This window comes from Antechinus flavipes, chromosome 1, assembly GCF_016432865.1.
Source record: "Antechinus flavipes isolate AdamAnt ecotype Samford, QLD, Australia chromosome 1, AdamAnt_v2, whole genome shotgun sequence".
NCBI lineage: Eukaryota > Metazoa > Chordata > Mammalia > Dasyuromorphia > Dasyuridae > Antechinus > Antechinus flavipes.
This window is the reverse complement of record NC_067398.1, coordinates 577,342,291-577,357,228: the sequence shown is the minus strand read 5'-3', so window position 1 is coordinate 577,357,228 and position 14,938 is coordinate 577,342,291. Positions and strand designations below refer to the sequence as shown.

General features: G+C 35.9%; 2 protein-coding genes across 7 annotated transcripts in view; one reads left to right on the top strand and one right to left on the bottom strand.

Annotated features, from left to right (window-relative positions):
* Positions 1–654: 654 nt before the first annotated feature.
* Positions 655–8,287, top strand: RBM12B (RNA binding motif protein 12B). 4 transcript variants are annotated; one of them, XM_051970860.1, is made up of 3 exons: positions 655–669; positions 4,574–4,631; positions 5,295–8,287. In XM_051970860.1, the coding sequence occupies exon 3, from the start codon at positions 5,323–5,325 to the stop codon at positions 7,558–7,560; it is 2,238 nt and encodes a 745-aa protein (XP_051826820.1). In that variant the 5' UTR covers positions 655–669; positions 4,574–4,631; positions 5,295–5,322; the 3' UTR covers positions 7,561–8,287. The 4 variants fall into 4 exon arrangements, with proteins under 4 accessions (XP_051826820.1, XP_051826819.1, XP_051826818.1 ...); XM_051970859.1 differs by having other exon boundaries at positions 659–673; XM_051970858.1 differs by lacking the exon at positions 655–669 and adding an exon at positions 761–856.
* A 2,627-nt stretch (positions 8,288–10,914) lies between these two features.
* Positions 10,915–14,938, bottom strand: part of CIBAR1 (CBY1 interacting BAR domain containing 1) — a 30,229-nt gene continuing 26,205 nt past the window's right edge. For 2 of the 3 annotated variants that reach the window (XM_051970863.1, XM_051970862.1), the window contains 2 exons: positions 13,428–13,547; positions 10,915–11,359 (listed from right to left, as the gene is read on the bottom strand). In XM_051970863.1, the coding sequence (XP_051826823.1) occupies positions 11,273–11,359; positions 13,428–13,547 (207 nt within the window). In that variant the 3' untranslated portion in view covers positions 10,915–11,272. Of the gene's footprint in view, positions 11,363–13,427; positions 13,548–14,938 lie in introns of all 3 variants that reach the window. The other variant, XM_051970861.1, reaches the window with a different exon arrangement.

The following is a 14,938-nucleotide window of genomic DNA, read 5'->3' as shown; positions in this document are numbered from 1 at the left end:
TGACTCTTCCCACCCCCTTAAATTGAGGATCTAGGAGGAGCGGCCAAAAGTCTCACGCCTTTCGATCAAAGAAGGGCAGGGTCTAAGGGGCAGGGATGCTGAGGAAGTGTCAATTAGAGTTAAATTTGTCTAGCAGAATTACCAGTTTCTGGAGTCGACAGAGCCGCCAGGTGGGAAAGGGAGTCAGGAGTAAAAAGCAGAGGGCGCTGAGGCGGCGTGAGCTCAAAAACTGATTCTGTTCTGCACTTTATCCCTCCTCCTCGATACTTTCTCTTGCCTCCTCCCCCATCCCGCTTTCTTACTGAATTTTTTTAATGTTCTTCCTCCCCTCCCCCCCATTAGACTTTTTTTCTTAAAATCCCCTGCTCTTAGCATAGCGCCTGGCACGTTGAAGGCACTTAATGTTTACGAATTAACTGACTTCTATTCTTTCGCTCCTCTCACTACATTGTCGAAAAACCAAAATGCAAAGACACACAGTAGACGCGCATGCGTAATAGTTTCGAAGTAGAGGAAAGAGGTAGATTTCCTGGAGGAAAAAAAAAAAAGACTTTAACGAGTTCGGCGACCGAATGCGCATGCGCCTCATTTTGCCCTATGGAGAGGGGCGGGAGGAGAGGGAGAGCGCGAGCTCCGAGAAGGGAAGGCGCATGAGCGGACCAACTGCAAGTCGGTTTGTCGAGAGACCCCGGGTGGGGGGGAGGGGTAGAAGTCGCCGCCATTTTGTTGTAAGCTTGCTCTGAGTTGGAGCTTTTTTTTTTTTATCCTCCCCCACTTTTTATTTCCTCGGGAAGCGGTTGTGGTGCAGAAGGAGACCTCCCAGGCTCGGCTGGGAGCTTGAGACTCGGGAGCCGCGGTGTGTGTTTATAACCGGGTTGTGGAAGAACTACGCTGCAGGCTCCAGGAATGGTGGGAGGGGTCCGGTCAAGTGGGGGGTTAAGGGGGATTGGGGAGGAAGCGAGCCGAGGCCGAGGCCGAGGCGGGGCCCTCCCGCGCCGGAGGAGGAAGCGGCGGAAACGGCGGCGGCAGCAGCGGCGGTAGCGACGGCGGTCGCCGCTCAAGGAAGTAACTGCTGCCACTGCTGCAGGCAGCGCCCCCGACACGAGCACCGTGCCGTGGCTCCCGCGGCGCGGTCTTCCCGATCGTGGGCAGCCGCTGCCCGTCTCCCTCTCTCTCCACCTCTCCCTTCCCCTCTCTCCGTGTTACCACCCTCCTCTGAGCTCCGGAGCCGTGGTTCCGGCCCTTCAGCGTAGTGACGGTCGGGGGAGGCCCAGGCCCGCCTCGATTTCGGGGAGGGAGGAGGTGGCGGCCGCGCGCCTCCCCTCGGCTCCCCCGAGTTAGGTAGGATGGAAGTAGCGGACGACCTTGGCCGAACCGCTGGGTAGGGGTACTAGCCTCCCCGGGGGGGAGCGAGTGACTGAGTGCCCTCGGGCCCGGCCGGGGAGACGGACGGAGGCGCCTGCGAGGTCAGGCTTGGTTGACCCTGGGGGCTGGCCCCAGACCTTTGGGGACGGCGTCGGATCCCATCTGGCGACCTTGGCCTGGCGGGAACGAAGGAGCCGCTTGACTCTCTTGGGAATGTGGACGGACTCTAACGGCATTTGGCTCTAGAACCTGTGGTAATGGAGGCCCCTGGAGGACCCCCCCTTTAAGGAGGATGGAGGATGTTGAGGGGAATCCCGTGCACCCCGTGGAATCCATCGTCTCCATTATTTTCTTGTGTCTATCGGAGACTAAGGCTCTGGGCAGTCTGGCTTTGGCGCTCACTTGAGGGATCCGTTCCCAAAGACACCCAGATAGGCAGTCCACCGATCCTAGAAACTAATTGAGAGTGGCAAAGGAAGAGAGACCCGTAGAGTTGTTGGGGCTTTCTGAAGAGTTGTAGGATCAATCACGTTTGATCGGAGAGCCTGAGGAAATCACGGTTTTAGTCGTCCTGTCTGGAAGTAAACTTATGGTGTTCTAGTTAAAGGAATGTAGAGCGGACTGATGCCAGAATTGAAAGGTGATGGTTTTTCGTGTGTGTGTTTTGGTTTAAATTAGAGGAAGACTTTATTTTGTCAATCTTGTAGGAAGATCTGGTGAAACTGTTTTTGCTTTAGTGGTCGTGTAAACTCGATGTCTGTTGCAGTTGAGTTCACTTTTAAATGAACTCTTTTGTAACCTGCCTCCCCACTTCTAGATTTCATTTTGATTTTTTTGTTGTCACTAAAATGTTGTAATTCAACAAATCTAGGCAAACTAAAATTTTTCTATTTAATTTTCAGAGTACAGTTGAATGTGTCTTGTGTTACTGTCATTTTGTCTTAATTTAAAAAAAAATTGTATTAGGGTAGACAAACATGGAAACTTAATTTAAAGATGTAACTTGGTAGTTTGACAAACTTTTGAAAGTTTGTCTTTGGATATGCTTGATTAGTCTCCCAGACAGGATTCACTGGATAGTGAAAAATTGCCCATTCCCCACTACTCTCAGTACCAAAATGTTTTCATGAAGTGTATTGGAATGTTTGGTGTAGCTATGGTGCTTCCTTAGAATACCATCTTGCTACTGCCTTAAAAAAAGAATCTCTAGGATAATTCTTAAGTGGAATCATTAAGTCTTCACTGAACTACTTTAAATGACTTAGTGTTTTCAATATCAGTGTCGTTAGAAATAGATAAACCTGACACTTTGCCCCTAGTATCTTTCAAGAAGCTTTGGTTTTAATTTTTTAAAATATATTTTAGGGAATATATATTGCTACAGGAAAAGAATTGATTTTTCTAATAGGCATACATTTACCTTATTTTAGGAATAAAGGTGTGGCCATAGTTAATACTGTTTTCATCCTATAAAAAAGTTATTATTATTTTTGTACATTGTGCAGAATAGGGAATTTTGTAGTTATATATAGACCCAGTGCCAAAAGAAGTTTGCTTAGAGTGTTAATAGCTACTTTTAGAGTGTTCTAGATATTGTTTCATAAAAAGAAAAGATTAGGAGTATTCCTGGCAGTTTTTTCTTGGTGGCTAGTAAAGTTACAGTAAACTTCATTAATTTGAAATTAATCCTAATTCAAGGCAAAGACTGAGTTAAACATTTCTGTTATGAAAATGTTAAGGAGTGAGGGTATATTTAATCTCCCAAAGTCAAACAGTTTTCAAGTTTCAATTTTTTTTTAATAAAAGGTAATTACAGAAGAAGCCTCTTTGTTTATTAAATAAGGCTTGGTAAGACATTTAATTGGACATGCTTTTTAGTTCTGCTTGGCTTAGAAAAAGTAGTAAAATCACTTTTATAAAAATATTCCATAATTTGAACCTTTGACTAATTCAAACTGCCTTTCCTTTAAACTCCCTTCATTGAGAGTAAGTTTGGTGTAGTATAAATAAAAAGTACACTGGCCTTGAAATAGAAGGCCTGGTTTCAATTCTGGCCTTAGCATTTATTTTCCTAATCATGGGAAAGTCACTTCAACGTGCCTGAGTCTCACTTTTCTGTAATATTTCATCTCTCAGTCTATGATGGGAATAAAATTGTATAATTTATCTTACAGTACTGTTGTGAGGAATGTGCTATGTAAAGTTGAAGTGATATGTAAATGTGAAATATTCCAAATTAATGTGATGTTACTGTATTTCAATTGTTTTTTTCTGTAGTTTATTTAGAACTTTTTGTAAATAAGTGCAATTTGGTTGTTTTGAAATGAATTAAGATCGTATTCTACAGATAATTTGTTTTATTTCACTGATTTGTTGGGGAACTGTTATGTGGTAGTTTTTTAGTTAATCACATTTTTCTGTGTATCAGTAATTGTCTGTAGTTCTAGTCTATATTATGTTCCTGTTTAGTAAAAACTCATTTGATTTTAGTGTAGGAATTGTTTCAAGACTTTAATGAAGACTAGTTTTGTTGTTGTTGGTTTTTTAAAGAGATGGGTATGTGAAAGTTTGGTTCTGTCTGAAAGTTAGGCACAGTATTTTTTCTGCAAGTGTCACAGGTTATGACACTTGGTTGAATTGGACTTGTGGTTTACGTATGACAGAAAGATTCCAGGCATTGTCTCTTATGGTTTCTTTTCCTTGGTACTTTGAATGATTGGGCTGTTTTATTTTGGTTAGTTTCAAAGAGGAGGAAGAAAGAGGATTTGAATATTAGTCATATCGTGAGCTGGATTTTTGTTCCTTTCGTGGATGGAAGTTAATGGAGGGTTTTCCTCCTAACAGTCTTGGAGCTATTCATTATGGAACAGTTGATGATCAAGTAATTTCAAGCATGTTTTCACCATTTGCTGACCTCAGTTTCTCATTTTATATTTTCTTTTTTACTTCTAAAATGGAATCAATCAGATTATATTTAAAAAAAAAATTAAGCAAAGGCACAGTATGTGGCTTTTTGCTGAAGGAGACCTGATTTGCCCTTGGAACAAAGAAGAATATTTCATAAAAATGTGCCCATAATTGTGGTTCCTTACAGTGCTTCACTATTGTGTTATAGCCACTGAAATGGACATTCTACAGTAATCTGGCATTGTTTAAGACAAAATACAGATGGAGCAGGCATTAATTATGTTTCATTTTCTTTCCACAGTTAAGTTGGTTTTACAGAATTATCAGGTCTTCGAGAAAAAAAATAAATAATCAAACAGGTAAGCTGTCTAGAGCATAATGCTTTTCACTGAGCCTTGTCAAAGATCATGGCTTTTCTCACAGAACTCTACCCGGAAAAATAGAATTGTACACCTGGGTACCTATGACTTCTGCTCTTTAAGTCTGATCTACAGTGCGCCATTGTTAGGTAGTTTTACATTGGTGAGCAGAAATCATCCACTGATAGAACTTGTCTGAGAACAAAATTCATCATGGTTGGTGAATTATTTTAATTCTAAAGTTTTTATTTTTGTCTTTTAATATTCTATCAGTTAAGACTTTTCAGTGCAAGAGAGATAGAATTCTAAGTCAAACTATTAAGAGTTTGGTCTTGGTATGAAGCAGCAATTGGCAGGCTGAAGCCATGCCATGGAAGATTTGATTTTTTTTTCCTTTTTTTCATTTTGGCATTTGGATTGTGCAGGGCAGGTGATATGGGATGTTTCTTTGAGGAAGAAGTTGTTTTTACTTTTTTTTTAGTTGGGATAAAGTTCTTCCCATGATTTCTTAAGAATAAGATAGGATCAATATGTTTTGTGAACTTGAGTCTCGCTTTCATTCATAAATCTTGAATGAGAAAGAAACTAGTAATTAAAGGTTTAGTTTGTGCTAAGATATTATAAAAGTAAGACTTGCTATTATGTGTACCTTTTTGTCTGCAGGTCATTATTGCTGTGGTTTGAGCTCAGCATGGCTGTAGTCATCCGTTTACAGGGGCTTCCTGTTATTGCGGGGCCTGTGGATATTCGTCACTTCTTCTCGGGATTGAATATTCCTGATGGAGGAGTGCATATAATTGGAGGAGAAATTGGGGAGGCTTTTATTATTTTTGCAACAGATGAAGATGCACGACGTGCCATGAGTCGGTCAGGAGGGTTTATCAAGGACTCCCCTGTAGAGCTTTTTCTTAGCAGCAAGACAGAAATGCAGAATACCATAGAAATGAAACGAAAAAGATTTGATCGTGGAGGAAGAGAACTGATATCAGGCTCCAAAAGACCAGGATCTAGTAGTTCTGGTGCATCAGGGGTTGGCAGCCTATCTAATTTAGTTGAGGCTATTAAGAAAGGAATAAATAAACCTGGCTATGATCCTTCGGATGATCCAGAGGCTGGTTTTCATACCAATGGTACAAGACATGGTATTACGGGGCCAAGAAAAGAAACACGTACATTCAAATCAGATAACCGTTACTTATTTTTACGTGGTTTGCCATACTCAGCAACTGAAGATGAAGTACGTGCTTTCTTTCCTGGATTATGTGTGGATGGAGTTATTTTACTAAAACATCCAACTGGCAGAAATAATGGTGATTGCTTGGTAAAATTTGCTACATCTCATGATGCTTTAGGAGGTCTTCAACGCCATAGACATTACATGGGCTCAAGATTTGTTGAAGTCAGTCCAGCTTCAGAGCAACAGTGGATTGACTGTGGCGGTAGTGTAGATATAAAGGATGAAGTTCATTTCAGAAGTGAAGAGCGTTCTCCACAAAGAGGAATAAATGATGCACATTCAAAAAAACGATCGCGATCAAAATCCCCAAGAAGAGTGAAAAGACGCTCCCGTTCCCCTCACAAATATGGATTTTATGTTCATTTAAAAAATCTGTCACTAAGTGTTGAGAAGAGAGATATAAAAAATTTCTTTAGAGATACTGATCTGGCCAGTGATCAGATTAAATTTTTGTATAAGGATCAGAAAAGAACAGGATCTGCCTTTGTGATGTTCAAGACATTGAGAGACTATAATTCTGCTCTCGCCTTACACAAATTTATATTATTTCATCGTCAAGTTCTTATTGATCCTATATCTAAAAAAACAATGCTGAAATTCATTGAATGTTATGAAAAAAAAAGATCAGGGTCAGTGGGGAGAGAACGACCTGGGCATATTCCAGAAAAAAACTACCGGGAAGGACATTCTGGCCCAAAGCTGTGCATATATATAAGAAATTTTCCATTTGATGTCACTAAAGTTGAGGTACAAAAGTTCTTTGCCGGGTTTTCTATTGATGAGGATGATGTTTACTTGCTTTATGATGACAAAGGAGTTGGTCTGGGAGAGGCACTGGTGAAATTTAAATCAGAAGAACAGGCAATGAAAGCTGAAAGTTTAAACCGACGAAGGTTCTTGGGAACAGAGGTATTATTAAGACTTATATCTGAGGAACAAATGCAGGAGTTTGGTGTGAATATTTCATCTATCTCAGGTGAGAAAATGCAAGATCATTCACAGACACGAGATAGAGATGAACATTCCCATTCAGTTGATACACAAGGACCATCTGTACATTCATTTGGCCCTCCTGGAAAATTCCGCCATCCCCCAGAGGATTTTCGTCAACAACCTGACAATTTCCGGCATCCTTCAGATGATTTCCGGCACCCTCCAGACAGACACCCTCCAGATGATTTCCGACACCCTCCAGATAGACACCCTCCAGATGATTTCCGGCACCCTCCAGACAGACATCCTCCAGATGACTTCAGGCAACCGGATAATTTTAGACCACCACCTGATGATTTCATGTGCCCACCTGATGATTTCAGAGGTCCTCGTCCTTTCATGAATTTTGGTCCCCCTGAAGGTGAACCTTTTGGCAGGTTTGATTTTGGAAACAATAACATGGGAGGCTTTCCAGAGGGAAGATTTATGTCTGATCCAAATTTCAATTGTGGCTCAGGTAGAGTAACTCCTATTAAAATAATGAATCTTCCATTTAAAGCAAATGTCAATGAAATCTTGGACTTTTTCCATGGTTATGGAGTAATACCAGAATCAGTTTCAATACAGTATAATGACCAAGGATTACCATTAGGGGAGGCCATTGTTGCAATGGTAAACTATGATGAGGCTATGGCTGCTATTAATGACCTGAATGACAGACCAGTTGGCCCACGAAAAGTTAAACTAATTTTGCTCTAGAGGCTACTTAGCAATTTACATTTCCCTCCAACTCCCCCACAGTATTGGTGCAGCAAAATGCATTTGTATAAAAAAAGTGTTTATTTTTAATTACCAAAAAACCTCCCCAAACCATTAATTTTGACAATTCCTATGAAGAGCAAATTGTAAATAGTGGAATGTTTAGATCTTTTTTCATAAGGTGTTTGTTTTTTTTTTTTTTTTTTTTTTTGAGTGTGAGTGTGAGTGTGCGTGCGTGTGTGCGCAAATTGCCATCTAACTTTTTTAAATTTTCAACTTCATTATGCTTTATTCTTTGACGGTGGATAATAGCACTAATCCTTTAAATGATTTATGTAAATTGCATAGTTTAATTTCAAAAATTGAAAAGTAGAGTTGTAATGTTATTTGGGAAAAGGGAAATTTTTATTCCTCCTTTCCATAGTCCATAGTATCTTTATACAAATGTTTAAGGAAATGTTAAATGATTTGTTCAGGTATGACATTTTCATTGCTTACCTGATTGTACAAATAAAACTTCCTAACCATCACCTGGGACAATACTGTATTAGTCCCATGTTAAAAATTGCAAAATGGACAGAATGTAAACTTGAAAATTTCTTCTGTGAAAAATCTTATTAGACTTGTTAAATTGTTTCATATGTTCACAGGAATTCTTAAAAGTTTCCATGTTCATTACTTTACAGAATTAAAAAAAAAATAAAGATACAGCTGAATGGACCAACTATTCAATGTTTACTTGTGTTTATATTAAAAAAAAGAAAAAGGGAAAACTTCATCAGCTTGGTATTTTGGGGGACTTTTAATAAAAATGTTAAAACTGTTTACAAATAGATAGGATCAGATATTCTTTATGTATAACACTCTTGTTTCTCACAATATTGCAAATACATTGATTTAGGAACCACAGGCATGAGTCTCGTGTATAAAAGTCTTGTATATAAAATAGCAATTCTCTTGGTTTCTTTGTGAAAAATAGATGGACCCATTGGTTTAGGTTATAAAATTAGTATTTGTCATTTCTAGTTTCCAAACAAATGGCTATAGCTATATTAACTGTTAGATATCTTAGAGGTCATGTAATAATCTTTGATAGGTACAAAATTAATACCCAGAGAGGTAAAATAAATTGCATAAATAAAATCACATAACTAGGGTAGGGCAGGACATTACTGACCTTACAACATAACATAGTGCTTCTCAAAAGTTTCAAATTACCATAGGCAAAACAATAACTTATAAAATATCAGATTTTATTAGTATTTTTGAACATCTTATTGCATAGCTTTGAAAGTATTTCAAGTTGATGCCACTTTTGTTAAATGCATTTCATTTCACAGGAATGAAAAGTTACTCAAGTACTTTTTGGGAATTCTAGCATGGCAACTTACAGCATGTAATTCTAATACATATCTCATTGTAAGGTTGCCTTTAGATTAAGCTCAGCAATTTCTAAAATATTAGGTTATCCCTTGACTTTTGCATCAATATTTGGGCTGATCACTTGGCCAAAACATTTAGGTTTTCAACCTGCAAAAACGCACATTTTTTTTAGACTATTTTTGGTAGATGTGTACAATGTTACTTCTATAGCTTATTTCCTTATGAAAAATTGTTTTTAAACAGTTTTTCCTAAAATGAAGCCCAGTTCTTTTTAAGTGTGACAGGTTGAATTATATAACTTTTCTGAGCCTCCTAATTTATAAGGGGGTAGGGCTAGATTATTTTCTAAGACTGTTTTAAATCTTTAAAGTTATGTAATTGTAGTTTTCTTGTGTTTTGTAAAAAATATTTCTATAATAAAATTCAGTTCAGCACGTAGAAATATTCAAAACCAGCATATTAACCATCATATTAAAATAGTACATCTATATCTTGATATAGTTTCCAAGAGGTCTAATGTACTGTACTGGTCTACTTTTTTTTGGGGAAAAGCCTATTGAAAGTGATGTACTAATACACTAATGAATTAGGAAGTTATGTCTAGTTAACTTCCCCCTCTTCCCCCCCGATTTCTATTGGGTATCAGAGACAAGTATAAACCTGTGACTGAAAATATAAAGCACAGATAGTCATCAGCAACCCTCAATTTAATGGAATTTTTATGTTTTTGAAACAAATGAGCAAAAAATGTCTTATAGGGTAAAAATAGGATTTTTTTTTTAGTGTATAACATTTTAAACTAGTTAACAAAAGCAGTGTACTCCTTGAAATGAATGTTAGGATTAAAAGTACAATTTACATTGGCATTTGGTCTTTATAACTCAAGGGTTTGGCAAATGTTTGATTTGCAACAAGTTGGCATCCTTGGGAAGAAGAAAATGTTAAACTATTACCTTGGTTAGAAATTTTGAGAGCTGAAAGACTTAACTAATTAAATTTTTATCTTTCAATGAACCAGGGTACACAAGCTAATAAGAAAAATGAATTGATCAGATTGTCACCAAAGAATTTTGAAGCTGTTTTGAAAACAGTGAAATAGCTTGACACAGCCCCAGAAATGTTAAATAGAAAATTTGTAAATTTTTTAAATGAAAGGTCATATGGGAAAGAGCGAACTTCACTGCTTAGATATGCAGAAAAGAAATGAGTTTCCAATGGAGATTAACTCTTTAGCACTATACATCAGATTTTCAGCTTTTAAACATTTTTACAATGGTATATTAAAAATATGTGAATTATATACTAATTGTAATATTTCAGAGGCAGTTATCTTTATTAAAAAATCACAAAACCAACAGTTTTCTGTAAAGTCTTTATTTTTATATGTTTTGAATAGTTGGTTTTTTAGTATTCCAAAGGAAATAAATTTCACAATTAGTAAAAAGATTTTCTGAATCAATGAAATAATGATTACAAATGTTTTCCTTAAAAGGAAATCTTGGAAATGAAAAAATATCACAGACAGATATAAGTCCTATGATTCTAATGTCCCCAACCTGTTATTTTTGGGTACAAGAATCAGTAATAAATTTTATTTAGAAAATTCTAAATTTCAGGTTCTTTTACTAGGGGCTTGTCTGTTCTGGGGAATAGCAGGTTTTCTAAAGTCAGTATCATACATTGTAATATCTGCTATTTGAAATTCATGAAGGTTGCCTTATTTCATATTTTGTGAAATATATAAAAAACAATTTCCTTACACCCTTTTAATTCTTTTGCTTATGTCCTTTAACCATTAAAGGTATTAATTTTGCAAATAAAACTTCAATTTTTGTTAAGTGGTAAGTAAAACAACTACATTTAGTACTTTATGGGATGGTATTTATCAGAATGATTCAAAAGGAGTAACATGAGTTTTTTAAAAACAAAGACATGGAAACTTACATGCAAAACCAAGAGAAAATGATGTAATTCTTTTGGCAATTGTATTTATTTGTGTGGTATAACAACATCTGAATGACAAGCTTTCAAGATATTTAAACAAATATAACCCTGGGTAAAAGAATGAAACTAAAGGTATGTTTTAAATTTTTTATTTGAGCTACTTTATTTTCGGGCTACAGAAATTTTCTTTAAGCACGTTCCATCCTGGGGATAAATCCTCAAAAGCCATTTACTTTTTAAAATTGTAGGTTCTTTGAAGTATCTGTTAATGGTGTATATTGTTGCCTAGTTTTAAAATTTTGACAACTGACAAGCTAAGCTAAACAATTTAGTAAATTGAAGTCTTGATGATTCTGAGGGAAACTCTTAAAAAGCTCATATAAAATTAATTTTCTTCCTCTGTAACTTCTAATTCATCATCATCCTCTTCATCATCATCTTGTTGGTCTTTTCTTATCCGACTGGTGGGAATCTGCTAAAAGTGAAGTGTAACATAAATCATTTTTTTAAAACTTGAAAACTAATATCTTTATTTTTAGGATCCTCCAATTTTCAGAAGGGTACATGTACCTCTTATAATTGTTCTACAATAAAGAAAAGGACTGCCTCAAAACTAAGAATCATGAGAAAATAAGATGAAGTTCTATGACAGAGGATGCCTTGATTATTAGGAGGATACTTGAAACAATTTGTAAAGATAATATTCTAAAAGGATGGTTTAATTTTTGTTTTGTTCTAATGAAATATTCCCATAAATTCCAATACATTAAAGAATCATCATTAAAGTTTTTAGGCTGTTAAGGGTCTCTTAGGAGCTTTCTCACTCTCTCTGTGGATTAGAAAATCTCATTTTATTCCACCTATTAGATATCCGTATAAATATGACTCCCAAATTTTATGAACTCCAGATACACAAGACTGGAAATCAAAGTTGATAAGGATTTAACATGTCACTTGATACAAACCCCTCTAAATCCCGTTTCACAAATGAGAAAATGGGGACTAAGAGGTAACGTGGCTTGCCCATAGTCATAAAAATCATAAGTAGGAGAGCTAAGATTTGAATGTAAATCCTGATTCCAAATAGCACTGTACTATTATTCCAAATTCATTTCTACTGTGTACTATTCTACATCTACAGCTGTCTCAAGGAACACTACTTGGATGTCTATTAGCACTTCAAACTCATATGCCAAACTGAAGATAATCTTTCTGTACCTGTTTCTCCTTGTTTCTGTCTATAGTACCATTATACTTCTTCCATCATCATTACTTCTTCCTATTCCACATCTAATCAGCAAGTCATGTTGATTTCACCACCATATTGTTTCCTATTGTTGACTTTATTTTCACTACTACTTCAGTATTATCACCACCACCTTGGTTCTATAGTTATCCTTTATACTCCTGACAGAATGTCTTGCTCTTTCAAAGATATGGCCCTTTATTCAAATATTTTTAGTAGCTCTCATGTAAAGTTCAAAGTCAAATCAACACATGAAGCTTTTAATCTAGTACCAATATTACTGTTCTCCAAGTACACTTAAGTTTTGTTCAGATTGGTTTACTTCATGACTAAATATGACATGTCTTGCCTCTTGTCAATGCTTACACTATTATGTATGCCTAGAAAAATACTTCCCACTAACCTCTTTAATTATTGAATTTCTGACTATTTCTTCAAACCCTAATTTCATCTGTTTTATGAAGTCTTCTTAATTGCAGCAACTATTAACAGGTAACATTACCTTCAAATAGCATTTCTTAGTATTACATTTGTTATTATGTTGAGTATTATCTATATTCTTCAATATATGACATAAATGATATATTTTGTAAGGCTTGCTGAATGAATAAAAGATTCAATATGTACAAAGAGTTCAAATTATCTGGGAAGACATACAAAAATTAATAATGGAAAGCAATTTAGAGTAGCTAAGTTGGAATGATAAAGGAAATATGTGCTAAAGGAATTGAGGTGAAGTAAAGAAAAATAGGCATGCCCGGCAAGACTATAATTTTGTTCAGTTATTTCTAAATTCATGCTTTAAAAGTTTTGACATTCAAGTAGGCTGGAGTCTCAATTTTTTTTTCTAGATATGATGGGAAGAGAAATGAAGGCCAATGGAATAACTGGCTGTTCTAAAGATTAATATATCTGTATCTGTTTTGGTAGTGTCAATTCTAGTTGGGGACCCAATCCAGTCCTTTGTGTTTATCTTCCATGGATACATTAGTATTAGTACATGCAAAGTAGGATTTATAATTCTATAATCAACTAGACTGCATAGAGAAATATCAATTCTTACAATGACATTTTAATCTAGGTGTAATTTTTCAATAGAAGAGGCTCTGAGAGGTTAAATGATCATATTCATGCTTGTTGTTTAACACATACTTTAAATAAAGAATTAAGAATCAAATTTATGCTAATAATGTATTTTAAGATTGGTAAAGTGGTATTTTAAAGTATTTGGTAAAATACTTAAAGTATTTAAAACATTATCTCATTCCATTTTACTCATTTGGTTTTACCTTACCTGTGCTGTTCCAGATATACACTTGGCAGAAAGAGATCTCTGAAGCGGGGATTTTGAATTTGCTCGAACAATATCTAAACGAGTTGAGTAGTCAGGTGGATAAAGAGAGCTCCGAAAAATCTATTACAATGAAAAAAAAATTATACATGGAGGTGAAAACAAAATTATCAAATAATGGTTTTCTTAGTTAAGGAGCTTCTTTAACAAACATCTTTTACTTTAGATGAAGACATGATATATATTTTTAAAAAGCTGTAAAATGCATTAGATTAAGACTTCATTTTGATAAGATTAAGATTGTGAGGTTATGCCTGATAAATAATTATAGAATTGGTATAAACATTTGTTAATTCAAATTCATTGAATTTGTTCATTGAGCACCTACTATGTGAAAGAAATAAACCAGGCCCCTTTAGGAGATACAAATTTGAGTAGCATGGAGCTTATAGTAGGGGAAATAAGTACATAAATAACATGGACTTATCCAACAAATAATTAAAATTCATACTTCAAAGGAATCCCTTTAAGCGTGAAAGACTGAAGACACTAAAAAGGAATTGCTTTAAGCATTTAAACAGTTGACAAGACATTAATCTGAAAGAGCTAGCTGAAAATAAAACAGGCTCAGAAAGAAACAGATTCTCCAATAATCAATTAAGGGATGTCTGTGATGTCTGAAGGTACATTCTAAAGAATGAAAGGTTAATAGCACAGGACAAGCCTGCTTTTCAACAGTGTCACTTGTTGCAAGTGATGGCTGGGATGTTCTTTTATGTCATAATTTTTGACATAAAATCTACTTTAGTTGAATAAGTGAAGAAATAATTGAGAGTTATGATTCAAAACTCTGAATACATTAATCCACTGAAGTCTTCTGAAAACTTAAGCTTCCCTCATAATTAATTAAAATATTTATGGGAATTTTAACTTGGAAGCAAAAGAGTCTAGCTTAAAACAACTAACAGAATTCCAACTTTGAAATATAATCATACACAAAACATGTACCTTTGTATAAGTTTGTTTTAGCTTCCGCAATTGTACTTTCTTACTCAATTAGTTGGGACCCAACACAATGGAAGGAAGGGAAACCCAAAGACTGCCTTCTTGGATACATCCATGAGTTATTAGATTACTTATAAAAATATTATCTTGAAAGCTATGTCAGATTTTTAAAGATGTTTATCTTCCCTCCCTAAAACTACCTGTAATCCTGTCAATTTAATAAATCTAGAGAACATTCAGTGGAGATGCTCCCTTTATCAATGTAGATCAGTACATATTCTGCAAAGAGTTTATCTGAGGCACTGAGAGGCTTCATTACCTTAGATAAGTTTGCCTGTATATGGCAGAGTTAAGAGTTACCCTGGTGCTAGTTCTGTATTTTATTTTTCCATATACATGTAAAGATAATTTTAAGCATTTATTTTTAAGATTTGTGTTGCAAATTTTTCTCCCTCTCTCCCTTACCTCCCCCTTCTTTAAGACAGCAAGGCATTCTGATATAGATTAAA

What these genes read in the sequence shown, in the direction of transcription:
- RBM12B (XM_051970860.1), top strand. Translation starts at nt 5,323, where the DNA reads ATGGCTGTAGTCATCCGTTTACAGGGGCTTCCTGTTATTGCGGGGCCT.